At 37.3% G+C, this 26,998-nt stretch overlaps 1 protein-coding gene across 24 annotated transcripts in view; it reads left to right on the top strand.

Moving 5' to 3' along the window:
• DLG2 (discs large MAGUK scaffold protein 2) overlaps positions 1 to 26,998 on the top strand; it is a 1,649,366-nt gene that overhangs the window by 1,098,367 nt on the left and 524,001 nt on the right. For 12 of the 24 annotated variants that reach the window (XM_055122503.1, XM_055122502.1, XM_055122499.1 and 9 more), the window contains 3 exons: positions 3,220 to 3,364; positions 6,178 to 6,313; positions 24,160 to 24,243. In XM_055122503.1, coding sequence (XP_054978478.1) covers positions 3,220 to 3,364; positions 6,178 to 6,313; positions 24,160 to 24,243 — 365 coding nt within the window. The remainder of the gene's footprint in view (positions 1 to 3,219; positions 3,365 to 6,177; positions 6,314 to 24,159; positions 24,244 to 26,998) is intronic. The other 12 variants (XM_055122505.1, XM_055122515.1, XM_055122508.1 and 9 more) reach the window with 1 other exon arrangement.

The raw sequence follows: 26,998 nt of genomic DNA, 5'->3' as shown, positions 1-26,998 counted from the left end.
TTCTCTGCCAAATTACTTTATGTACACTTTTTCCAAGTTGCTCCCACAGTTCCATTGTGAGGGTGGTTATCTATTGATAGTTTGGAGACTGATGGCTTTCTTTTGTTACTTTTCACAAGGCCTTTGTTCCAGTGGAGGACCTCTCTTCCTAGGGAATCCAACCACCTCTCCCCTCAGGAAGCCTCATGCAATTGGCCTACAATTTTGCATCTCAATGTTTTTCCAGGCTCCTTAGATAGGTCCTTTGTCAAAAAAGTTTCCATGCCTTGGGCTGGTTCAGGTTTCAGACTTTATTTCTTCCATCATTCTTTATCAAGCCCTCCCCCATGCCCCAATCCCATCTTCTTGCCTACAACAAGCTGATAGGTATCTGCTATTACTGTCAACTTTATTAATATTACTTGAAATCTAATACCTAGAATGATAATATGCACAAAACAGATATGCAATCAACATTCAATCGGTGGATAAGCAAATATGACATACTAGAAATATAAAAGGATCTGAGAGCATATCACGTGGCTGAAATAAAATTGTTGGCATTAGTAGAGAGTTTTTAAGACTGTGTGGAGACTCATAATCAGCATTCATATGCATCAGTTAGATTCAGTTCCCTTCTGTTGCAGGTCTTCCAAATCAAACTACCCTACCAGGGATTAAGTAGCACATATAGTATTTGATAACATGGAGGAAGAAGGCAAGAATCAATATTGCAAGATATTATAACTAAGGTATTAAATAATACAGAGATGATATATTATTGGGATCTAATCTAATGCTTTTGGCAGATTTATTTGAAATATTCTATACAATTCCAATAGAAATTAAAAATGACATCATTAAAACATTGTGGCTGAATAAGAATAAACTTGTGTTGAAAATATATCTTGAGACTGGAGGGATAGTACAGGGTTTATGGTACTTGCCTTACTTGTGTTCATTACCAGGTTGATCCATGGCCACGCATATGGTTTCCCAAGTCCTGCCAGGAATGATCCATGAGCACAGAGTCAGGAATAAATCCTGAGAATCTCCAGATGTGGCACAAAAAACAAAAGAAAGAGAAAAAAATGCATCTTGAATATTTTTAAACCATTTAATTATTGCAGAGGTCTCCTCTAATTCCACTGTCATGAAGTAAAATTTGCACTTCTATCATGGTCACTTCCTTACAAGAAAGAAAGGGGAATTACCATTAAAACAGCAATAGAATATCCTTAAACCCTTGAGTCTGTTCATACTTCAAGCCCTATGTTACAACATTAATATTCTTAGGAAATAAATTACTGTTGGGCTGGAGAAATAGCACCGTGATATAGACACTTCCCTCTCTGGTTTGAGCTCTAATAACACACATGGTCCCTTTACTATTGCCAGGAGTGATCTCTGAGCTGAAAGCTAGGAGTAAGTTCTGAGCACCATTATATGGTCCCAATACTTCCTCTCTCAAATAAGATAAACCACTAAATAACATTTTGATGGAAATAGTTTTAAAGAAAACTCAAATTGATAAAGCTATTAGTGACTCTCATATAGTTGTGGTATAAAGGTAAATTGATTCATATTTCTTTTCATAATAAGAATTGCAGAAGCTTAACAAAAGTCAAAATGTGGTCTAGGTATTACACTTGTTTATCTTAAAAAAAACTACCAAAGATGTATCAAGAAAAAATGTTGTTTGCTATAATATCATATAGAGAGCATAAAAATTAGAAGCAAACTAAAATGCTTTAGTAGGAAGATAATACAATTATTATGTTAGAACTATGCAACACTATACTCTTAAAATAAGTCTTGATCATGAAGAAAAGTTGTGTATGAATCATATCTAGCTCACTGGAACTCCACTGTACCAGTTGTGATGAGCTATAGGAAATGGTCCTGCTAAGCTAGGACTACCTCTTGTTCTTGTGTATGACAGCATCCTTCAGCTCTCAGTGGAGGGGAAAACTTCCCTGCTCCTATTTTTCATGTTTCTTTTTTCCAGTTCTATTTACTGTCTTCCACCCCACAGGTGGAAGAAAAATACAAATCCTAAATTGCTCACCAGAATGAAAAAGGAGAAAAGACCCAGGGAAGGAGATGGGTAAACTCTGATGTGAAGGTCATACCCTCCTCCCTGGTAAAAGTCAAAGCACTATTTGCATGTGCTAAGGCACCATTCATGGATAGGGAATGTCTTGTTTCATGACAATAGTTTGTAGATCCCTTGTCCAGAGTGAACATTTCTGACTATCTTTGTTATAGTGGTCCCTTCTCTATCCAAGCTTCCCTCCCCCCCATCACTACTCATGGCAAGCTTCCAACCATGGACCATTCCTCCTGGAACTTTTTTCTACTGTTCTTGTGTATTAGTCTCATACTATGTTTTTTTTTCATGTCCAACAAATGAGTCCAATCATTCTATCCCTGTCCCTGTCTCTCTGAATCCTTTCACCCAGCATGGACAAATATGATAATCTTTTAATCTTTTAGTATCTGTACTGCAAATACTAAAGAGAGGGGGGGAAGGGAAATGTGCCTACTATAGAGGCATGCTAGGGGATGTGGGGTCAGGAGGGAAACTGGGGGTATTGGTGGTGGGAAATGTACACTGCTGAAGGGACAAGTAATGGAACATTGTATGACTGAAACGCAATCATGATCAATTTTATAATGTGTATCTCACTGTGATTCAATAAATAAATTAAAAGATAAAAACAAATAAAGTATTGAAGACTTTCATGTTATAGATAAATGGTTGCTAAATATTTTGAAATCAGGTTTAAAAGCAATGAGTAAAATATGGTCACAATTGTTTAAAGAAGTTTATATGCACAGAAAAAATATAAATGATTTAAATTTTACTCCATTTCATACTTTTTCATTTTCTTCAATAAATATGTATCACTTTATAATCACAAATGCTGCATCATGAGAAGAAATATATTCAACCATTTTCTAATTCAAAAATGATATTCTAATTTTTATTATTCTAGAAGAATTTCTTCCTCACAGAAAGTGGCAAAATCAACCTTGTTATAACATCAACAACTGTACCTTATTTTCTTTGGATAAAGCCATTAATTTTTTTTTGCTGTCAAACTGTAATATAGGTAATAAACAGTAATTTAAAATTAATATTTAGATAATGTCATGATTCTATAGATGTTATTACCTGAATATCACACTTCATCTGCATAGGTTTAAACTTAATATTGAATTCTTTTTCCCTTTCAGGTAAACAACTATAGTTTAGAAGAAGTAACACATGAAGAGGCGGTAGCAATATTAAAGAACACATCAGATGTTGTTTATCTAAAAGTTGGCAAACCCACCACCATTTACATGACTGATCCTTATGGCCCACCTGATATTACTCACTGTAAGTACCACACTCAGTGTTGTCTTTGAACAGTATGCCAGATTTACAATAATAGCATTCTACTAAAATTGGCAAAGTCCCTATTCATATCTTCACTAGTTTATTAGCCTATAGAAATTCTCAGAGGACACAGCCTACTGGGCCTTACCTAATGTTTTGAAGAAGTCCTAATGAGCTTATGAGTGTATCATTGGTAAAAGACATTTTGTTGGAACAGTGTCATTACTACAGTATAGGGGAAGAAAATTTCTAAGTTACTTCTCAAGTACATGAGCATAATATCACTCATGACATTTTATTCTTTCTAGTTCAGATCTCTAGTAGCTGGGTGGAAAAGAAAGGCTGCCAAAATAAATAAGGAAGAGCAATTTGCTTTTTTCTGAAGAAAAAAAAAATCCTGCAGTCAATTTGAAATCATTATCCATAGCTATCAGCATAGCTTTGACCTTTACCTGAATTTTGGCAAGGAAAATAGAAGATAATGTGTCACTATGGAATAGAGGGGGATCAGGACAAATCAGGGAGACCCACTGCTATATAAGTCACCTGTTTTTATTACGTCAATGAAAAACTTAGCAAAAATTTGGTCTCAGTTAAAGGAAGTTTTATAAGTGTAATTTTAAGGGATAGTTTTATTGGTACCAGTGTGACTCCTAAACAAACAAACAAAAGAGCAACTTGGTGAATCAGTTGCAATACTGGAAACCCAAATGTCTTCTAGACCTGACATACTAGTATTGGTCTTAAAAAGTCATTTCACTTCTCAGATTTAGATATTTCATCTGAAATAAATTTTAATATAAAATAATTTGGTTACTTTCTCATTATGCTTAATATGGCTTTTCTTAAAACTAATTCTAAAATGACTCCCCCCACTATATATATGAACATGTATATATGCATATATACATATTTCAGCATTCAATGAGCTGAAACAAGCTTTGCCTTAGAATTTCAAAAAGTTCTAACTTTCAAGGTTTTTCAAAATGAAATGTCTCAGAATAATCAGTCTTGAGATTGTAACTTCATGAAAGGCATGTAAGGTCAATGTCAAAGGGATAAAGGTAAGAATACACATTATAATTAATTCAAGAAATACGTAGAAGTAATTTCAATATGTGAAAGACACTTTGTAAGGTAATATGTGAGATACAAAGGAGGTACAATCATGACCTTCACTGGAAGGCTAATTCAGATATATAAATAACCTCTACAATTAGAAAAAATATAGGAGTATATATGCCATGGGAAAGATAAAAATAAGTACCTTTGGAATAATTCAAGGAAAGAGAGAATGGAAAATAGCCTATCTTTGAAAGTTCAGAAAAATCTTTATGTATATGTTGCTATCTGGATTGTATCTTGAAGAATGGAAATCATTTTAATATCACAGATGTGATAAAGGGAAGGAATTATAGTTCATTGGCACAGTGGTACAAAGTTCAGGTTCTTAGAATAACATAGTTTTAGGGCCATAGAATCTGGTTATAAAGGCTATTTATAAGGTCAATCTTATAATACAGGCAAAAGGGAAAGATTGTATTCAATACAGTGGTGGCAATGAAGGATTTATGTAGGAACAACATTTGTTGTTACATAAATATAAAATATGTTTGAGGAGATTGACATATAAACATCCTAGCTCCACAAATAAGCATCAAGAAGCCACCAAATTGTTCCAGATATATTGTTCCTTGGGCTGAAAATGTTATGCCCTTCTTGGAATTGTGTCAGGCAGATTCCTCTCTCTTCCAGATAGGTCCTGCAGCCACTATACTCAATCTCCTCTGATATATGAATGGTCCAGCTCCACAGCTCCCAGAGCGTGCAGCCACATATGCTATCTCAAGACATCTTTTCCAAATTCACAATACTAACAGCCTAGTGGAGCACTGCAGATATTATGAGAATGCTGCATGTAAACCCTCCAAGCTTAATTAGCAAAAACAATAACACAGAAGGTTCAATCAGCACCTTTCAGCTCATTAAATCCTAATTGACTTTAGTTATCCATTGTGCAATGTGACTATTATCACAAATTGACTTTTATTGATCTATTTTATGTTAATTTCATTGGCCATTTTGTTGTAACAAGCAATAGAAAGCAAATTTGCTTGTGCCTGATTTGCTTGTGCCTGCTCAGGAGTTAGGATTGGGGACATTGGTGGAGGGAAGGTCACAAGAGTAGTGGGATTGATACTGGATCATGAATGCCTTAGACAACTGTATTGTGAACAATTTTGTATGCCATGATGCTTAATTAAAAATAAATTAAAATATTTGAGAAGAGAAACAGAATCAAGAGATCCAGTTGGGGTGGTAGTTGAAGTATGAATTTTAGTTGCCCAGAAGGGAAAATTATTAGGGTGGGGGAATAGAAAGAAAAGCTCAAATTATTAACCTTTCTGGAATAGAGAAGAAATATATTTTGAGATTTAAGCTCACTTCTCACAGTCTATTAAAAATGATTAAATATCATTATTAATTACTAAATATTACATGAAAAGATGAAGCTCTACAATTAGAAAGCAAACATTTTTATTTCAGTATAAATTAATCATCTCTTGAGAATATGGTTCTCCAATTCCTTCACCAAATTATTCTAACCAGGCTTACAGATATCACTGCTGTTACTATTTTTCCCCGAATAAGTCACCATGTGTTTGTAAACATTGAATGTAAATAAACTCCTCCCTTTTTGCAGGCAAGAAGACCCTTGACATGTGGTAAAGACTCTTTATTTTTTTAATAGAACTGTAGCATAACATACGGAATTTCCCACATTAGAGTTATTTTTTTCTTTTACCTTTTAGCTTATTCTCCGCCAATGGAAAATCATCTACTTGGCAACAATGGCACTTTAGAATACAAAACCTCCTTACCACCCATCTCTCCTGGAAGATACTCACCAATTCCAAAGCACATGCTTGTTGAAGATGATTATACCAGGTCAAATATTTTTGGTTGAGTAATTGCATTTGTGATCACTGATAATTACCAGGAAGAAATAATACCTGTCTACAGTGTTGGTTGCTATTTTGAAGGCTAACTAAAGTCATGGGATATCTTTCAAACAATTATAGTCTTGTCTCAAGGGGAAATTTCTAAGTACTTGTACTTACTCTGTTAGGACGGAAATCAGAAATTATTTGCTTAGAAATAGAGATATTAATTATCATTTTACAATTGAGTAAGAAGTTTGATAGGGTCTGGAGTGATAGCACAGCAGGTAGGGCATTTGCCTTGCATGCGGCTGACCCAGGTCCAATTCCCAGCATCCCATATGGTCCCCTGAGCACCACCAGAGCTAATTCCTGAGTGCAGATCCAGGAGTGACCCCTGTGCATTGCTGGTGTGACCCAAAAGATAAAAAAAAAAGAAGCTTGATAGATATCCAGGTATCTGATTTAAAGTTTACAGTCATACTAATAAGATAAGTACTTATTTATTTATAACATTATTACTTTAGAAGAAAATATGGTGCTAGATATAAATATAACATGTAGCACACTAGTATTTTATATATTGTTAGCAGAAGAGTCAGAGGAAAAGGGGAAAATGAACTCCAAATGGGCTAAATTTAAAATAGCCTATTAATCTCACAGGCAAACGGGGTAAGGCTTTAGGACAGGACACAGAAGCACATTGTTAATCCTACAAAATCAAAACCAAATTCAGTGAGAGTATCTCTGAAGAAGTCAAGTGTTACCATTTTTAGAGAATACCAGTGGAGTTTACTTCTTGGTCACTAATAAGGGGTCAGTAAGTTTCTGGTGATGAGTAAATTAATAAGTGGATGGACAGGTAGATTACATGTTTTCACTTCAAATGTTCTTGTTCCAATGCAATAATTGTTGCATTTGTTAAAGTAATACAAAGCTGCTCAATACAAAAAATATATATTCCTCGGTCTCCCTCTAAAGAAATCTATCCTGAGTCTGCAAATGTGACATCTTAGAATGAATTTATGTTCCTTTATTTATGTGAATAGAATATATGGAAAGCACAATTCTATACAGATGGGATTTAACCCAGGATTTTCACTAGTTTACAAGGCTCTGAATCTTGTTTAAAAAACAATAGTGAACAATACCTTTACTAAAATGGATGAAACATGAATTTACAGAAATTTTTCTGAATATATTTGAGTATAAAAAGGATAGAAATGGACCTCTTTGTGCTTTAAATACTATTTATTTAATGAAACCACTTACAGTGAACACCAATGATGCCTTTTTATACAAAAGAAAGTAGAGAATGACTAAAGAGATAGTACAAAAGGTAAGGCACTTGCCTTGCATACAGCCAACCCTGGTTTGATTCCCAAGACCACAGATGATTTCCTGAGCCACACCAGAAATGATCACGGAGCACAGAGACTGAAGTAAGCTCTGAGTACACCTGGATACAGCCCCCAAACATAGCAAAACAAAAAAATAGAGACTTCTCGGTGCTTCACTTTTCCCAGTGACACCTACATATGCTTTGGTCTTTCTTTAATTCATTTGCTATTTCTTTTTAAATGATTGAGAACTTTTCATTTATTTTACTATTTCATATTTGCTAGAGTAGCTTTTTACATCTTTAGCCAAGGAATGAAATGTTTCAATGCTGTAAATATGCATCTGTGGTCCAAATCAAATATAAATTTCTTCCTATGTTGAAGCATCTAATTACTTTGCTTTTAAAGTAGGGCTTTAGCAAAGATTATTCTCATGGCTCTCTAAATAATTGTGTAAATATAGGTACCTTTATCCACCAAAACATGATCTATTTACTCTCATTCTATTGCCAGCTTTTTATATGATTGTAGTTTACTTGGCTCAATAATAAATTAGCCTTTACTAAAACTATAATTGAGGATCTTTGCTGCCGTAAAATATACAACCCATTTAATCATTCAAGAATTCAGAAAAATTTGCTTTTATCCCCATTTTAGAGATGTGGATATGGAAATTCAAAAATATTAAAAAACTTATTTATGGTCATACTCCTTTGAAGTAGCTAAATTGGTTGCATATTAGCTTTAAATTCCTGGTTGTGAAGAAAAAATTTAAATATCTTCTTACTTAAAATTGAAAACCTGGGGTACAGCGGGTAGCGTGTTTGCCTTGCATGGGGCCTAACCGGATTCAATTCCTAGCATCCCATATGGTCCCTCCAGCACTGCCAGGGGTAATTCCTGAGTGCAGAGCCAGGAGTAACCCCTGTGCATCGCCAGGTGTGACCAAAAAAGCAAAACATAAATAAATAAATAAATAAATAAATAAATAAATAAATAAATAAATAAATAAATAAATAAAATTGAAAACCAAGTCACATAATAGTGAGCTCATCTTGGGAAAGAAAGCCAACAGTTTTGGTTAGCTTCAAAAAAGGTCAGTGTTAAGATTTGTCTCTTCCAGTGACTGACTGAATGTGACCTAGGATAAATAATGTTTTAATTATTTATGCATATTTTATTTACCATCACCAGCATGGCCATGAGGGCCACTTCCTGTGGGTCTAAAAGATCCAGTGCTCAAAGCCAGCAGTGTGGCAAGCCAGACAATGCCCAGGGGCACCGGGGCAACACTAAGCAGTGGTCGATGGCAGATGGAGACCCGAAGTGCAGTGCTGTGCTGGAGGGAGATTGAACTCGACTCACTCGTTTTAGGGATGATCTTCTCCTGGGTCTATCACCCTCACCATTTATCAAATTATTTAAATTGCAAACTTCAGTTTCTTTAGCAGTATTATGGAAAGCATTATCAAATTCACCCAACAGGTTGACAGTGAATAAATGAGATCCCTGTCACTGTCATCCCGTTGCTCATCGATTTGCTCAAGCAGGCACCAGTAACGTCTCCATTGTGAGACTTGTTGTTACTGTTTTTGGCATATCGGATAGCTTGCCAGGCTCTGCCATGAGCGAGATACTCTCGGTAGCTTGCGGGGCTATCAGAGAGGGGTGGAGGAATAGAACTCCGGTTGGTCGAGTGCAAGGCAAACGCCCTACCTGCTGTGCTATCGCTCCAGCCCAAATAAAAGAGATAATGAGGGCAATGAGCTGATACAGCCTCCAGCACATAACGAATTTTAAATGCCTATAAATTAGCTATTTAAAGTCACTATACAGATTCCCCTTTTTAAAAATTGAATCACTGTGAGATACACAGCTACAAAGTTGTTCACAATTGAGTTTCAGTCACGCAATGTTCCAACACCTGTCCTTTTGCCAGTATACATTCTCCACCACTAATTCCCCCAGTTTCCTTCCCACTACCCTAGCCCCCAAGCCTGCCTCTATGGCAAGCACTTTTCTTTGTTTTCTCTTGCATGCATGCTCTGTCTCTCTCTTTCCTTTTAGGCATTATAGTTTGCAACATAGGCACTTAGGGGTTATAATGTTTGTCCCTTTAACTACTTTCAGCACTCAGTTCTTGACCAGAGTGATCTTTTTTAACTCTCGTTGTCATAGTGCATAGTGGTCCCTTCTTTATCCTAACTGCCCTTCCCCCCAACACTGTGGCAAGCTTCCAATCCTGGACCAGTTGTTTTTGCTCTTGTTTCTACTGTCCTAGGGTATTAGTCTCATACTATGTTTGTTTTCTTATCCCATAAATTAATGTCTTTCTCTTTCCTTCTGACTCATTTATCATGCTACTCTCCATGTTCATCCATTTATAAGTGAATTTCATTACTTAATTTTTTTTCTAGTGTCTAATGAAGGGAAATGGTATTACTTTAAAATTATCTTTACATTTCCGTCCTTTCACTTGCAAACTAATTTTAAGATTAATAGTACAGAGTAGCAAACCTTAAATGATCACCATTAACATTTTTAATATATATTATTACCCTTAGATTATTTATGCGATCATCTTAATAATGGTTTCTAACTTAACACATATTCTCTAAGAGTTAAAAAATTGCATCATCTCAAATAACAGGAAAATAGCAGAATCAAAATTTGAATTTTGGTCTGTCTTCAAAGATTTTATCCCCACAAGCTTAATACCTCCACACACTCCATCTCAAATAGTCTCTTTCCATGGGGAGATAGTGGATAAAGTAATTGAACCGGTAGCAGGAGCCAGAGTTCTTATTTACTACCTAGTTTCTTGATTCTTGAACTTTGGATCATTACCCCATATGTGGCTTAACAATTGAATATGGGGGTTGGAAAAAAGTTTGCAAAAGATTTCTGACTGCATAAGGACCAAACTTTAAAATCAACCACGTTGGTTGGAATTGTTTCTAGAAGTGCTCGTACATGTAGCATTGTTTATGCAAAGCAGGGTTGTGAGTGGAGAGTTTAGAGTTGAAGCAGCCCTAATCTAAATGACCTAAGCAAGTCATTTAATCTCAGAGTCTTTATTTTCTTATCTATTAATTGAGACAAAGCATAATCTAATTTCTTCATGGATTTATTAAGTTTTAATAATATTTATCAAAGATATTTAGAGGACTATTTAAATGTATGGATATTTTATTATTATTGTTTTGTTTTCTGGTGTTTGGATTTCAAACCCAAAACCTCATACATCAAGGCAAGTGCTCTAACACTGAGTTACATTTCTGCCCAATTATTTTCTTCTCAGAGTGGTATAATAACTCATATTTCAGAGCTATTTTGTATTTTTCTAAAATAGTAAACCAAAGAATTGATCAGTAATATTGAGACTTAAACCAATGAGAAAGCACTTTGGGGGCTGGAGCTATAGCACAGCAGGTAGGGTGTTTGCCTTGTACGCAGCTGACCCAGGTTTGATATCCAGCATCCCACATGGTACCCCGATCACCACCAGGAGTAATTCCTGAGTGCAGAGCCAAGAGTAACCCCTGTGCATCGCCAAGTGTGGCCCAAAAAGCAAAAAAAAAAAAAAATCACTTTTGTGAAATGAGAACCTTCTATTAAGTTTTAAGGTAATTGGCAGCTTTGATTTATTACAGCTTTATTTATTAAAAAATGTTCTCTATTATCTTGATTTCTTTTCTCATTTGTTGGGAAAATATAGCAAGGAAACTAATGTAACTGATTAGAAGAAAGCTATAGTGAATTAGGTGGGGGTTTTAAGTTAATTTATTATTCAATGGGACTCTGTGTCAGGCTGTTATCACTCGGGGTGCCCGAAAGGGGGGCTGGTGAGAACCCTCCCTGCCCCAAGGGATCCAGCTCCAGCAGCAGACCTACACTACCAAACTGCCACCATACTCCAGGCTGCTTTCTGAACACATTATAAGACACTTCCTACCCATTTTCCATAATTACCATGCCATACCATACCATACAATAGCACAGCAGATAGGGCGTTTGCCTGGCACACAGCCGACCTGGGTTTGATTCCTTCGTCCCTCTCATAGAGCCCAGCAAGCTAGCTAGAGTATATTGCCCGCATGGCAGAGCCTGGAAAGCTACCGTAATGTGTTTGATATGCCAAAAACAGTAACAACAATTCTCACAATGGAGACATTACTGGTGCCCACTCAATCAAATCAATGAACAACAGGATGACAGTGCCACAGTGCTACAGTGCTACCACACCATATATGATGGCAAATTATAAAGAGTTATATATATATATATATATATATATATATATATATATATACCTCTTGGAGAGCCTAGCAAGTACCTAGAGTATCCTGCCCACATGGGCAGAGCCTGGCAAGCTACCCGTGGCATATTCAATATGCCAAAAACAGTTAACGATAGGTCTCATTTCCCTAACTCTGAAAAAACCTCCAATCATTGGGAAAGATGAATAAGGAGAGGCTGCTAAAATCTCAGGGCTCGGAGGAATAGAAACATTACTGGTGCCTACCTCGAGTAAATCAACAACAATGGGATGACAGTGATACAGTGATTATTCAATGGAATGTATTAATGAATAAACTGGAAACTTTTATTTTTCCATTAATTTAGATAGATGGAGCCTGAACAAAAATTCCTTGAATAAAATCATCTTAGTAGAGAGGCCTGGCTTGTAGTTAGTTCTGTAGAGCCTTGCCTTGCATGTGTGAGGTTTTGTGTTCAGTCTCTTGCACTACACACGCGCGCGCGCGTACACACACACACACACACACACACACACACACACACACACTTCATGTTTTACCACCTGATGCAGTGGTTCACTCCGAAATATCTATCCCAAGAACATAAAAATAGCAATTCAAAAAAAGAATACACCTCTATTTTCACAACTTTAGTTATAAAGTTCCAGCTTTAGTAAAGAGCTGGAAAGAATTCAAAGAACCTTCAATATATGAATAAATAAAGCAGTTGTACTGTAAACTGGGGAAGAGCACCACCAAGAGTAACTGTAAAATACCAAGGTAGAATTATTCCTGAGCAAAGAAGAAAAATGATAATTTATTTTCCATTGCTGAGGATGAAGAGGTATGAGGTCGAGTGACCACACTTATTGGCTTCTCAGTTTTGGGTTTCTGTAATTTAGTATTTTAGTAACTAAGTCCAGAGAGATATTTGCCAGAAGTTGCATCATTGCCAACTTGTACTTCTCAGTTACATTATATTCCACATATGAGTGCAATCTTTCTATGTCTGTCTCTTTCTTTCTGACTCATTTCACTCAACATGATACTTTCCATGTTGATCCATTTATATGCAAATTTCATGACTTCATGTTTTCTGACAGCTACATAGTATTCCATTGTGTAGATGTACCAGAGTTTCTTTAACCAGTCATCTGTTTGGGGGCACTCTGGTTTTTTCCAGATTCTGGCTATTGTAAACAGTGCTGCAATGAACATAGAAATACATATGCCATCTCTACTATACCGTTTTGCCTCTCCAGGATATATTCCAAGGAGTGGTATTGCTGGGTCAAATGGAAGCTCAATTGGGGGCTGGAGCGATAGCACAGCGGGTAGGGCGTTTGCCTTGCACGCGGTCGACCCGGGTTCAAATCCCAGCATCCCATATGGTCCCCTGAGCACCGCGAGGGGTAATTCCTGAGTGCAGAGCCAGGAGTAACCCCTGTGCATCGCCAGGTGTGACCCAAAAAAAAAAGCAAAAAAAAAAAAAAATGGAAGCTCAATTTCTAATTTTTTGAGAATCGTCCATATTGTTTTCCAAAAGGGCTGAACCACTCAGCATTCCCACCAGCAGTGAAGAAGAGTCCCTTTCTCCCCGCATCCACGCCAACACCGGTTGCTTTTGTTTTTTTGGGATGTGGGCCAGTCTCTGTGGTGTGAGATGATATCTCATGGTTGTTTTGATCTGCATTTCCCGGATGATTAGTGATGTGGAACATTTTCTCATGTGCCTCTGAGACATTCGGATTTCTTCTTTAGGAAAGCTTCTGTTCATTTCATCACCCCATTTTTTGATCGGGTTGGCAGTTTTCTTCTTGTGGAGTTCAACCAGTGCACTGTATATCCTTGTTATCAACCCTTTATCGGATGGGTACTGCATAAATATCCTTTCCCATTCTGTAGATTGTCTTTGTACTTTGGTCACTGTTTCTCTTGAGGTGCAAAAGCTTCTTAGTTTGAGATAGTCCCATTCATTTATCTCTGTTTTCACTTGCTTGGCCAGTGGCGTGTCAGCTTTGAAGATATCTAATGCTTCCTTCTCAGCAGGTCTGACTTTAGGGGAGAGACTCTCCAAACAATAATAGTGAGTTTTGTTGAAATATTGTATGCAATCGAAGTGAAAGTAAAGTGAAATTTATTATTTACACACGCGGGGGGTGCTTAGGGGGGGGCCAGGGGCGTGGGGGGGGGTTAGGGGTGTGAGGGGGTGGGGTGGAGCTATACTGGGATTCTTGGTGGTGGAATATGAGCACTGGTGAAGGGATGGGTATTCGAGCATTGTATAACTGAGATTTAAACCTGAAAACTTTGTAACTTTCCACATGGTGACTCAATAAAAAAATATTAAAAAAATAAAATAAATAAAAAATAAAATAGTAAGTATATTTGAAAATTATAAAACAACAGAAAAACTTTCAAATAAAATCAATAGAGAAAAAAAAGAAGAAAAATGAGGAAGAGCTTTTTCTATTTCTATTGGAAGAAGAGGAGGAAAAGAAAATAACATGTTCATTGTGAGACTTGTTACTGTTTTTGGCATATCCAATAGGCCCCGGGTAGCTTGCCAGGCTCTGCCGTGCAAGTGGGATACTCTCAGTAGCTTATCAGGCTCTCTAAGAGGTATATATATATATATATATATATATATATATATATATATATATATATAAAACTCTCTATGATTTGCCATCATATATGGTGTAGTAGCAAAGGAATCAAACACGGGTCAGCTGCATGCAAGGCAAATGCCCTACCTACTGTGCTATCGCTTCAGTAATATAAAAAATTTTCATATTAAATGAATTAAGTTAGAAGGAAAAAGTCAAATAGCTGATGATCTCACTGCTATATAGAATATAAAGAAAAAATAAAAATAAATACAATGACCAAGAAAAGAAATCCTTAGAGTGATAAAAAAGAACTGAGCTTTTCAATGAAGCAGGTGAGGTGGGGAGGAGGGAAATAGATGAAATAAAATCTAAGGACACTGGTGTAGGGATATTGGCACTTTGGTGGTGATGTGGTGTGGTAACATTGCATACCTAATGTAGTGTATAAGCTATTATACTCATGTTACTTCAGTAATAATAATTTTAACAAAGTATAAAATTAGTAGAAAGGCTACTAAGTTCTTTATAAGTCAATATTTTTTGTTCTGTAGATATCACTTCACTTGTATCACTTGTAGTCCCGTTGATCTTCAATTTGCTTGAGCAGGTGCCAGTAACATCTCCATTTGTCCCTGTCTCGAGCTAGTGTAGCCCAATGATGCCTGCTCACTCCAGGAACAGAAAGAGCCTCAAATCATTCATTCAGAGATTTGATGAAGAAATTTGACCATCTACTTGGAGGGCGGCCACGAGGTCTTCTGACGTCCCATGGAATCCAGTCTGTAACAACTCTAGTCCAATGGTCATCTCTGAATCGCATTACATGACCGGCCCATCTGATTTTTGATGCCTTGGCAAACGAGACAGCATCCCTGATTTTTGACCGTCGATGGAGGTCAGAACTCCGGATTCCTTCTCTCACTTGAGTGAGACATGATATTCCCAGCATAGCTCTTTTGATTCCTCTTTGGGATACCCTAATAGCGTTCTCATCCTGCTTGCATAGGGCCCAGGTCTCTGAGGCATGTGTTAGTGCAGGAAGAATGGTGGAATCGAAAAGATGTGCCCGGAGTCGGAGTTTCTTCGTTCTCTTAACCACCTCTTCGACGCTCTTGAATGCATTCCACGCTGCTTTCTTCCTCCTGCGCAGTTCTGGCACCAAGTCGTTCCTCATGTTGATTTCTTGACCCAGGTACACACATAGCTGCTGCATTAGGAGATGTTCGTTCCATTGAGAGAAAATGGAGCTTCAGGGACCAGTTCATTTTTCATGAACATCGTCTTGTTGAGATTCAGCTACAATCGACCTTTCCACACTCATGGTCGAAGTCGGCCAGCATTTGTGCCGCTTGGCTAATGTTTGGCATTATGAGAACGATGTCATCAGTGAAGCGGAGGTGGTATAATTGCCGACCATCTATCTTCACTCCCCTTCCTTCCCATTCCAGTTGTTGCATGATGTTCTCAAGGGCAGCACTGAAGAGTTTCGGTGAAATGGTATCACCTTGCCACACCCCTCTCTTTACATCAAAGATCACTTCCTTGTAGAATGGTGAGATCCTGGTGGTGAATCCACAATACAGCTCTCGGAGGATTTTGACATACTGAGTTTGAATGCCGCCTCAGTCTCAACAGAATTGAAGGCCTTCTTTAAGTCGATGAACATTAGACAGAGTGGCATCTTGAACTCTCGCGAAACTTCAATGTGTTTGGTCACTATGTGGATATGGTCTATTGTGCTGAATTCTCTTCAAACCCGGCTTGCTCGCATGGTTGTCCTTTGTCTACTGTTCTTCCTATTCTATTCAGGATGATATGAGTGAACAATTTGTAGACGACAGACAACAGGCAGATTGGGCGATAGTTGCTGATGTTGTGGATGTCTCCCTTCTTGTACAACAGAATGGTCCTACTGGTTTTCCACTGGGACGGAATCTTGCATTCAGACAGGTAGCATGTGAAGAGTGGCCAGTGTATTGATGAGTACTGGTGGCAGATTCTTCAGGTGTTCAGGTCTGACCCTGTCCGGACCAGGTGCTGTTCGCATCTTTACCAGCGAAATGGTGTGTCGGATTTCAGAAGGGAGAACGTTGGGAACAACATATCCATCCTTCGGAATTTGGTATGTGGGCAGGTGGACATGGCTGTCAAAGAGATCCGAGTAGAAGTCCTGAATAATTTTCTCCATTGCCTTTCTGGAGGATGTGATAGATCCATCGGGACATTGGAGGACAGTCATCTTGGTCTTGTAGTTGGCAAAGGACAGGTGAGCGTTGTGAATACTTTTCCCGGTTTCTGCCACATCCGCCAACACTGCTTCTCTTCTCTCTTTGAGGTCTTCCTTTATCACATCTCTGCACAGCTTTGTGAGCTCGGACGTTAGCTTGTGGTTGCCTGAGGCTCTCGCCAAACCACGTTGACGAATGAGCTGAGAGTTTCTGAAGACAGGCGTCTGTTTGTGGCTTTGTCACTCTTGGCAGTTTTGCACAGACATGGAGGTGCTGAACCAGTCGATCGTATTCCTCGTCGATGTTGTCAAGGACGGCATCTTCCCACGTTGTTGCAATAGTGCCAAAGAGCTCCCAGTTGGTGGTCATTCTGGGAGTTGTCTTCTTAGACTTAAATTTCACAGACTTTTCTCCCTGCTGTGTGAAGTAGAATTTTGCACAAAGGAGACAGTGGCACGATCCCGTTTGGAATTTTGCAACAACAGCGACATGGGTCAGGCAAAACCTTCAATTGAATATGATGTGGTCAATTTCATTGTGGAACTGTCCACCGGGAGACTCCCATGTCCAGCATTTAAATTTGGCCTTCTGGAACTGTGAGTCACCATGGATGGTCTTGGTTGACATGATGGATTCAGATAGTCTCACCCTGATTGTTCCATTCTAGGCCATGTGTCCCAATGTGGAGTTCTTCGGGTGACCTTCTTGGACCTATCTTGGCATTAAAATCACCAACAATGATCTTGTTTAAGGTGTGGTCTTCTTTATAGAACTTCTCCAGTTCCATGTAGAACCTCTCAATTTCTTCTTCATCATAGTTGGAAGTTGGTGCATAGACGACAAAGATAGAAACTGCAGGAAGTGAGCCACATCTATTCAAGCGTAATCAACCAATTCAGGTTGTTAGGCCTTCGAATGAATTGATGCTTTTGGCCATGTTCGCCCCACCCTACCCAAGATAAGTACCTCACTGGGTGATCCCAACTACATCCACTACCCAGACTCTGCCACCCTCCAGGTTGCTCTCCGGACCGCATGGCCGCTTCGCAGCCACGCGACACACCATAAAACACTTAATACCTATTATTCCCACACCATTTTTGATAGGGTTCAAATTTAGTGTGAACCATGGTAACACCTCTAAGGGCGATTAGAGGCCGCCCTAAAAGCCTTTGTCCCTCTCGGAGAGCCCGGCAAGCTACCGAGAGTGTTGAGCCCGCACAGCAGAGCCTAGCAAGCTACCCATCTCGTATTTGATATGCCAACAACAGTAACAACAATTGGCCTCATTCACCTGTCACTGAAAGAGCCCCCAATATGGCAGCATTAAAAAAGATGAGCAAAGAGAGGCTGAAAAAATCTTGGGGACGAACTAGACTGCCAAAACGAAGAAAGACTAAGATGATTGTCTGTACTTTCAACGCATGGTCACTGACATCAGAAGCATCCATCAAGGACCTGATGGTGCAAGTGCAGAAGATCAAGTACATCATTGGTCTGACCGAAACGAGGAGACATCAATCACATCACGCTATTTTCAACACTGGAGAAGAATTGTTCCTCGGAACATGCGACAACAGAGGCATTGGTGGCGTTGGCTGTAGATATTTAATCTTCAATTTTGGGATTCATGAATTACAGCCCTTCATAGTTAGAAGAACCATAAGTAGAGCCTTCTTCCATTTTAAGGATAAAAACCTATGAAGGTCCATTATTGTGTATGACCCTTTTAGGTATCATAATTTTTAAGTAAATAATAGAATTTTTAAGTAAATTATTTTTAAGTAAATAACAGAATCAGGTTCAAAATCTATGTCTTTCAGCATTTAGTCCAGTGCTTTTTCTATTTCTTTAAGTTTATGTTCATTTTTTTCTGGAGTTAAATAGAGGGAGAGTGGTGAGAGGACTGGAGTAAGAAGTTAACAAAATACAATCAGTGATCATCTGTGGGTTAGGCCCTCTAAACTCTACCCATAACTGTGGATTCTACCTTCACTGAGCCAAGACATTTTTGGTTACCCAAAAGAACAGATCACACACCCTCACCCTCTTAGTAAATATGCTCAACATACACAAATCCATGAAAATTAACTGGGGAAAAAAATTAAGGATACTTGCTATTTCAAAATATGGGTTTTACTTTCTTTTTTTTTTTTTTTTTTTTGCTTTTTTTTGGGTCACACCTGGCGATGCACAGGGGTTACTCCTGGCTCTGCACTCAGGAATTACCCCTGGCGGTGCTCAGGGGACCATATGGGATGCTGGGATTTGAACCCGGGTCGGCCGCGTGCAAGGCAAACGCCCTACCCGCTGTGCTATCACTCCAGCCCCTGGGTTTTACTTTCTTAATGATTAATGTGATAATGTTATGAAAGTCAGCAACCTAAATTATTGCTATGAAGCATATTTTTCAGTAATAGAAATTATCTATCCCTGAATTTAGTATACCCCAGATGTTTCTCTGGTTGGTTTTGTGTAATATTTCCTCAAAGAATAAGCCCAATAACCTAAAAAAAAAAAAAGGTTTGTTAGTCATCACAAGTAATTTTCAAGGAGAACTGTACATTTAAATTTGATTTTCACTGGTTTTACTCTCATTTTACTGGTCTGACTGAATTCTGCCTCTACTTTCATGTTGCCAAATTATACAACACTTACTTACTGGATATTGTAACTAAAATGCTGTATACCTCTATTTTCTCTTCCCTACCCTTCCCTAAAAAAGTCTAGCATCATTCTAAAGACATGTCTGAAAAATTGGTGAAAAATGTCAGGAGTTAGATGACTTAGAACATTGTAGGAAATTATGCACTGTTGCTTTTATTTTAAGTGCATTGAGAATCCATTATAAAGAATTGGCTATAACAATTCTGATATGTGTCTAAGAATAATCTTTTGTACTTATTTTTAAAATAAAGAGTAATCTCTTTAATAATCTGTTAAAAATATTATCCAAGAGAAATTATTTGATTTATATCTAAGAATAATCTCTCGGCTGGTTTTTGAAGTAAAGGAGACACTTAAGAAATAAAGAGAGAGGTTAAGACATACAGAAAGGGGGTTAGCTGAAAAGAAGAAGAGCAGTTAAGGAATCTGAATGATATTTTAGAAATAGACTCAACAAGAATATTCTATAATATTTACTGTTGTCAGGCTCTCCTGTAGTCAGGCTATTTTCTTTTTGTTGCTGTTATTGTTTCAATTTTTGAGACGGCCATTCCCTACATGCTCAGAGTTTATTCCTGGCTCTCTGCTCAAGGATCAGAGATGAATTCAGAAGGGCTTGAGGACCATATACGGTGCTGGAGATTGAATCTGGGTCAGCTGCATGCAAGACATGTGTCCTACTCACTGTATTATTTCTCTGGCCCCCTGTAGTTAGGCGATGTTGAATTAGATGGTTTCTAGACCTTTTATCATCTATGAGCTATTTTTAATAAGCAACTTAAGTGTTTGTCTTTCTACTGTTTTTCTTCTTGGTGTTTAGCTTTATAAATCAGAACTGGTTGAATGTTAAACCATGATTCTTAAGTCTTTGTACCCACATACCCTAGGTTCAGGCAAAAATAATTTCTTCTCCTTTGGACCTGACATAGAATATAAAATTTTCTGTTTAAACATGAAATATAAGAATTTTTATATAAAAGTTTGAGAAATATCCTTGCTTGCTTTAAAGTATAAATATCCTTGTTGAAGATCAACTTATTTTTGTTTTGCTTTGGTGCCATACCCAGCAGTGTTCTGGGCTTATTCCCGGCTCTGTGTTCAGGGGACACCCCTGGAAGGGCTCAGGGACCCATATTTGGTGCTAGGGCATGAACCTGGATTGATGGCAAAATCAACTGACTTTTATTCAGAATCTTAAGTAAAATGGATGCACCAGATTTTCTAGGTAGACCCAATCATTAGATATAAAACCATCTCTATACATATGAATACCTAACTTTGGAAAACACTAGGATAAAGTATGCAAGCTTTTTATTTACTGAATTTGCATTACAGAAGTAATCCTTTAATAATGGGTGAAGATTTATGAACTCTAAATAGGGATAGACTTGCAAAAGATTAGATATCACTCTCCATCAAAATAAGTGGAAGCATGTCCTAAATTCTTTATCATCTTTTAACTCTTCTTGTCATGAAACCATATCTGGATGAATTAAAAGTTCTTTGTTATGACATAGAGTAAATCAATCTTTTTGCCATGTCTTTAACTAAGCATAGTAAAGAAAAACTGGGTCAGTCCTACTCAGGCAGTTAATATTGCCTAGACTTGGGGCAATAGAGTAGTGTGAATGGATACAAGAGCTGCATCATTATGGTCCCACCTTGGCCACTTCCTAGTTCTGTGTATATTTCTTGAAATGTTGTAGGTGAATTTAAATATATAAATATGCATCATTAGACCAAGAATTCCATGGAAATGGGACAAGAAAGATAGTACAGTGGATAAAGTGTTTACCCTGCACACAACTGGCCTGGATTTGAGCCTTGCAACCCATATGGAACACACTAAGTACAGAGTACAAAGCCTGGGTACAGAGCCAGGAGTAAGCCTTGAGCACTACTAGGTATGGCTTAAAATCAAAACTGTACATTTTGAAAAAGAATTTCATAGACATTTAGTGTATACTTCTCACTATAATTTTTATAGGTGAAAATTTTTAAATAGGTAGTTATCTAGTCAATGTAGCATTTCATTTTAATAAAACGAATTCATCTGTGCCTTTTTTGACTAGTTAAAACAGATAAATAAGGGTAGGGAGTAGAGAAGTTTTGAGGGATCACTGTAGGCATCATTAACCCTTTCTCTTACATTGCAAATTTGCATCTATTTACCAACCTCTATGCAGTTTAATCTGAATGGTGAATGGCATGGCGTTCAAACCAGGGAACTTTTGTTACCAAGACAAGAGATGGTCTCCTCCTTTAGGAACTTAGTTTCACATCCACGTATTAATTAAATAGCAGAGAGGTCCTGTCTGGCTGAGGGCATGGCTTAGTCACAGCATTTGTGACACCTATGAGAGGCTTTAAGATTGGTCCTTCTCTCTCTCTCTCTCTCTCTCTCTCTCTCTCTCTCTCTCTCTCTCTCTCTCTCTCTTTCTCTCTTTCTCTTACACACATACACACAAATTGATTCTGAACTTTCCAAATATGATATAGGTGTCCACTTTGAAAATGATTCCTTGGCAGCATTGTAATCGCTGCCTTTCTGCTATTTCCTGCATCATGAGCTGTTCTTTCTGCGGGGTAAAAAGCGGTGCTGGCCTCCCAGGTGGTGTTCTGGAGGCTCAGGACCCTTCCCAGTGATTCTAGGTCAGTGTGAGAACCCAAAGATGCAGTTCTCCTTCGGCCCTCGGTGGTGCCTGGGATCACCCAAGCCACCCAGTGGTGGTTAGTGTCTTCAGAGGCGCAGCTGGCAATGCACTGTAAAGCATCTTGTATCAAGGATGGAACCAGGGTCAGCTTTATGCAAGGTGTGTGCCTTAACCCCTATACTAGTTCTTTGGCCCAGAGAGGGTGGCATCAATATTAATCATTGGCAATAAAACAGAAGAAAATTCTAGAATACAATTATACCTTTCCAAAAACATATATTGTAGGTAGCATACATTTTTGTTTTTTATTTGTTTGTTTTGGTCACACCCAGCGATGCACAGGGGTTACTCCTGGCTCTGCACTCAGGAATTACCCATGGCGGTGCTCAGGGGACCATATGGGATGCTGGGATCCGAACCTGGGTTGGCCGCGTGCAAGGCAAACGCCCTACCCACTGTGCTATTGCTCCAGCCCCTGTAGGTAGCATATATTTTAAGCTGTTGCATTTCACTATTCACCTTTACTTTCTAATTTTATTTACCTATATAATGAAGTAAGTTATATCTAGTTATTGTGTTTTGTGAAGTTAGTCTAAATGGAGGAGAGAGACATATGATTTATTTTATATGTGGGACATAAACGAGCATGATAGGAGAAAAACAAATTCATATAAACAAAAACTGACACTGGTCTTCTGTTGGAAGCTTAATGCAGGGGAGGGAAGAAGAAAGTAATAGAAAATGGGGACCTGGGACAATGGTGAAGGGACTCAGATACTCTTGGGGAGAATGTTTTATATACAAAATCCTATCAGTTACAGTTTTGTAAACCATGATGTCGAAAATAATTGTTTTAATAATAATAACAATAAAATATTAAAGCAACCTAAAAATTCTACATCCATGCATTTTCCCCCAGATATAATTTTCTGCCCTTATCTTCAAATCCATTTCTTGCTCCTTTTATTGTCTTATACTTGTCCTTAAAGGTTATTTCCCAAAGTTTTATATTATTTTACTTTCCATAATTATAAAAGTAACAAGTATTTATATAAAAGCTATAATATAACAAAAATTTTGAAGCTGATAAAGAGTACAGTGAGATTTTTGATAATTTACTATATATACATATATAAAAATAAAAGTATTTTCCCATGTCCTTAAAACTTTCATAACTATATTTTTAAAGAAGTCATGATTTATCTATTTTCCTACTATTAGATATTTAGGTTGGTTCTAAATTTTCTTATTATAGAAACCTTTTTGTACAATTCATATTGCCCCTTTATCTGGGTTGTGTTTCATCTAGTTTCCTACTGCCTAATCAGTAGCCTACTTGATTGCCTTATAATAGATATCACATAGAGCACTGTAGCACTGCTGTCCTGTTGTTCATCAATTTGCTCGAGCAGGCACCAGTAAGGTCTCCATCATGAGACTTGTCATTACTGTCTTGGTATATTGAATACACCATGGGTAGCTTGCCAGGCTCTGCCTTGTAGCTTATCACATAAATAACATAGATATCACATGGATAACATGTGAAATCTTGATGTTTATTCCCAGTCAGCACTTTCACAGGAAAATATGATTCCAAATCTAAGGAAAATTTAAACAACAGAAACAGCGCAGGAATGACAAAATTAGCAACAAGAAGACAAGGAGGTTTGAAAAAAAGACAAAACTATTATAAATATGGTCAACCCAAAACAATGGGAACAAATGTAATTAAGATGATAGAATGGAAAATACTAAAGCATTATGATGAAATATAGATTCTTAAAAAATTGTTGTCATGTAAATTGCAGAAGAAAAATATGAACTTGAACAACAAGACACAGCAATAGAACTCATTTGGTAAAACACAGAAAGTGAAAAGACATTTTTAAAAATTATAATATTATCACCAGAAAAAGTAGGTTTGGACTACCAGATGGTCATACAATTTTGACATTTGATCAAAACTTGTAATCATGTTTATCTAAGAGTCTTAACCAATCCTGCAGATATTATGAAGGGGAAACATACTGAAATCTACTTCTTGTCAGGAATGATGCAACACAGATTAATAGAGCAATGTCTTCAAACTACAGGGAGGCTGAGTCCAGGGTCTGTGGTCTGAGCAACAGCAGAATGGAGCTGTCGTTACTCAGGAGGGAGCGGCTATGGAAGGACAGGTAGGGGACAAACATCAAGGTGTTCTTTCTTTCCTCCTGCAAATGTCAAATATGTGTTTATATATAAGGCAGCCATGAGCAATATCTGTTGGGTCACAGGGCTATAGCAATTAGCAGAGCGAAATGCTGAACACAGCCATCCGTGACCTTCACCATACAAGTAAAGGTCATGAGGTTGTGTATAAGGGAGAAGTATAATCAATTCCAGATCTGCTTCACCACAGGGATAGTGTTAGTAGCTCTGAGGTTCATAGGATCTGCCTTGTGATTTGCCCATAAAGGTAAAACCTAGAATTGTGTAGCACCTCCTCACAGGAGCGCTTTCTACCAGCTCACAAACGCAGTCAGCTCTTCCAGGAAGTAGGTAGGTCTCCAATATTGCCAGAGGAACAATCGTTAATACCTGTCATTTCCATATTAACACAGACCCCAAATGGTTGCCTTGATGAACATAATAAGTCCTCACTGAAGGATATTAGCAGCCTTCCTGAGTGTCTGTAGCTAGTGGGTATGCATTAAATAGTGACTCTCCAACTCTCACCTTAGGTGTTTTTAAAAATTAGATTGACCTTGAAATAGAAGGTTGCAAGTCCTTTCTCACATAGACTGCGTCCTAATGGAAATGCTGTCAACAAATCTTTTGGAACCAGATATATTTTTTTTCTTCTTAATCTTTTTTCCAAAGACTCATTTACCATCTTGAGGCAGAGGATGAGGGCAGAATGAAACAGCTGAAATAAATGTGATAGTCAGAGATTTCAAAGCCAATTATGTGAGGCCTGGCTCTGAATTTATTATGGTGTAAGCGCATCCTTGAGTCTCAAGGGCTGCATGAATACTTTTCTGTTTTTCATTTAGTTCATATGACACTATAAAAATGTGCAGAGAAATGTTGTTATACCTAATCAACCAATTGAGAACAAGATGATAGAAATTTTATGATTTCCCCTCAACAAAGTGAAAAGAAGTAACAAATCCAAATTCCCAGACCCAGAAGAAGGATAATATCTTGGCTAAAAGCATAAGTTTGGGAGTCACAATAACTGAGTTCATGACATACTATCTATTTGATGTTGGATGAGCTGTGTAATCTGTATCTATTTCCCCATCTATTCCTGTCCTATGAATTAGTCTCAAGATTAAATAAAATAATTTTAGTAAAAACACTTTGAAGAGAGCCTGGCATAAAATGAGCTGCAATTGGGTTAAGCATAGTTGTTGGTATTGTTATCATTACTATTATTACAAATCTTGACCTCTACGCAGGCACCTGGTGATGGTAGTTATTCAGATGAGGAAGTTATTCAGATGAGGAAGATGGATTGAGATTTGGAAGTGAACAGAGGGGATATATGTTTTCAGCTAATCTAATAGAACCTAGACATGCACTGTATTCACACTTTCTTGAAAGGTCAATTTCAAGTCTAATTTTTTTATATTCTTTGCATTGTATTATTATTGATATATATTGGTCCTAATTAAAGAATATAATAAATACAGATAATAACTACTTTCTATAAACAATACATATCTAAAGAGTTTTATGCTGTATATTGTTCTAAAAAGGTTATTTTGTATTTAAAATTATGAGGAGTCACTGATACTAAGGAGGAAATGCAAGTGAGTTTGAAATTCACAGTGAACATATGATCTCTCTGGCTAAAGCACATAGAACTCCCCTAGGACTATGCATTGTCTTCTGTAGCATAGAGAGAAATCTTTGATTAAGTTCTGCTTGCAAAAGTTAGTAGATACTAGCAGATAGATATTATTTCATTTGACAGTGTAATTTTTGTATTCTCTAGTTCTATAAGAGATTCCGCAATTTAGAAATGGGACTAAATCATACCTCTCTCATATAGAACATGTCTGTTATCAAAGTTTCTTTCCAAACTCTGATAGGCCACCAGTTCAAACAGCATCCTACACCTCATCTTAGATGTATGGACTCTGGGTATCTAGGGACAGGACTGGAAGATAGTGACTAACACACAACAAACATCTGCACATATGATCATGATGCACAGCAGGTTGAAACTATTAGCTTAGAACATAGTGGAACAAAATATGGACAGGTAATTTTTCTGATAAAATTTTGTAAAAATACAGGATGGTGCTTAATTCACCAGTAGAACTCATGAAAACATAAAAAGAAATGACATTATAGGTGAGGAACAGATGTTGGACACAGAATTTGTTCAGCTGTATTTTAACTTTTACTCAAAATCATGGCAATTTAAAAACAGAAGGTATATATTTTACTCTATAAACATACACTTTTGTGAAAATGCACATTAATTTATTTAACTAAAATTACATTTAATCTCCATCTTGCTTACATTCTCCTCTTAAATTCGCCATGAATATCAACCCAATGAGAGTTCAAACGTTTTAAGAACTAAAACCTGAAACAGTTTTTCTGAAAAAAATTTTTCAGAAAAAAAAACATTTTTTTTTCAGAAAAATTGTTTCAGGAAAATACAGGAAAATGTATTCCTTCTCTTATGTGTCATTAATCCCAGCAAGTAAAGGAAATGTAAAGGTTTGCTTAGCTGCTTCAAAGGTAGGGAGAGAAAAAACATGGTGAGTTGAAAACACTAAACATAAATAAATTCTGCAATACACTATTTTGTTTACTCCTTTATTAGGTATGCATTTTATGGTATACAATTCTAGAGAAAATGCAAGTATTTTAGTATTTTAGTAGTTTTAGTATTTTCTTCCCCCGCCCCCAGCCTCTTCTTTAACCAACTTA

Source organism: Sorex araneus, chromosome X (assembly GCF_027595985.1).
Source record: "Sorex araneus isolate mSorAra2 chromosome X, mSorAra2.pri, whole genome shotgun sequence".
In the NCBI taxonomy this organism is placed as follows: domain Eukaryota; kingdom Metazoa; phylum Chordata; class Mammalia; order Eulipotyphla; family Soricidae; genus Sorex; species Sorex araneus.
Note: the sequence above shows the minus strand (reverse complement) of the source record. Positions and strands in the feature narration are given on the sequence as shown.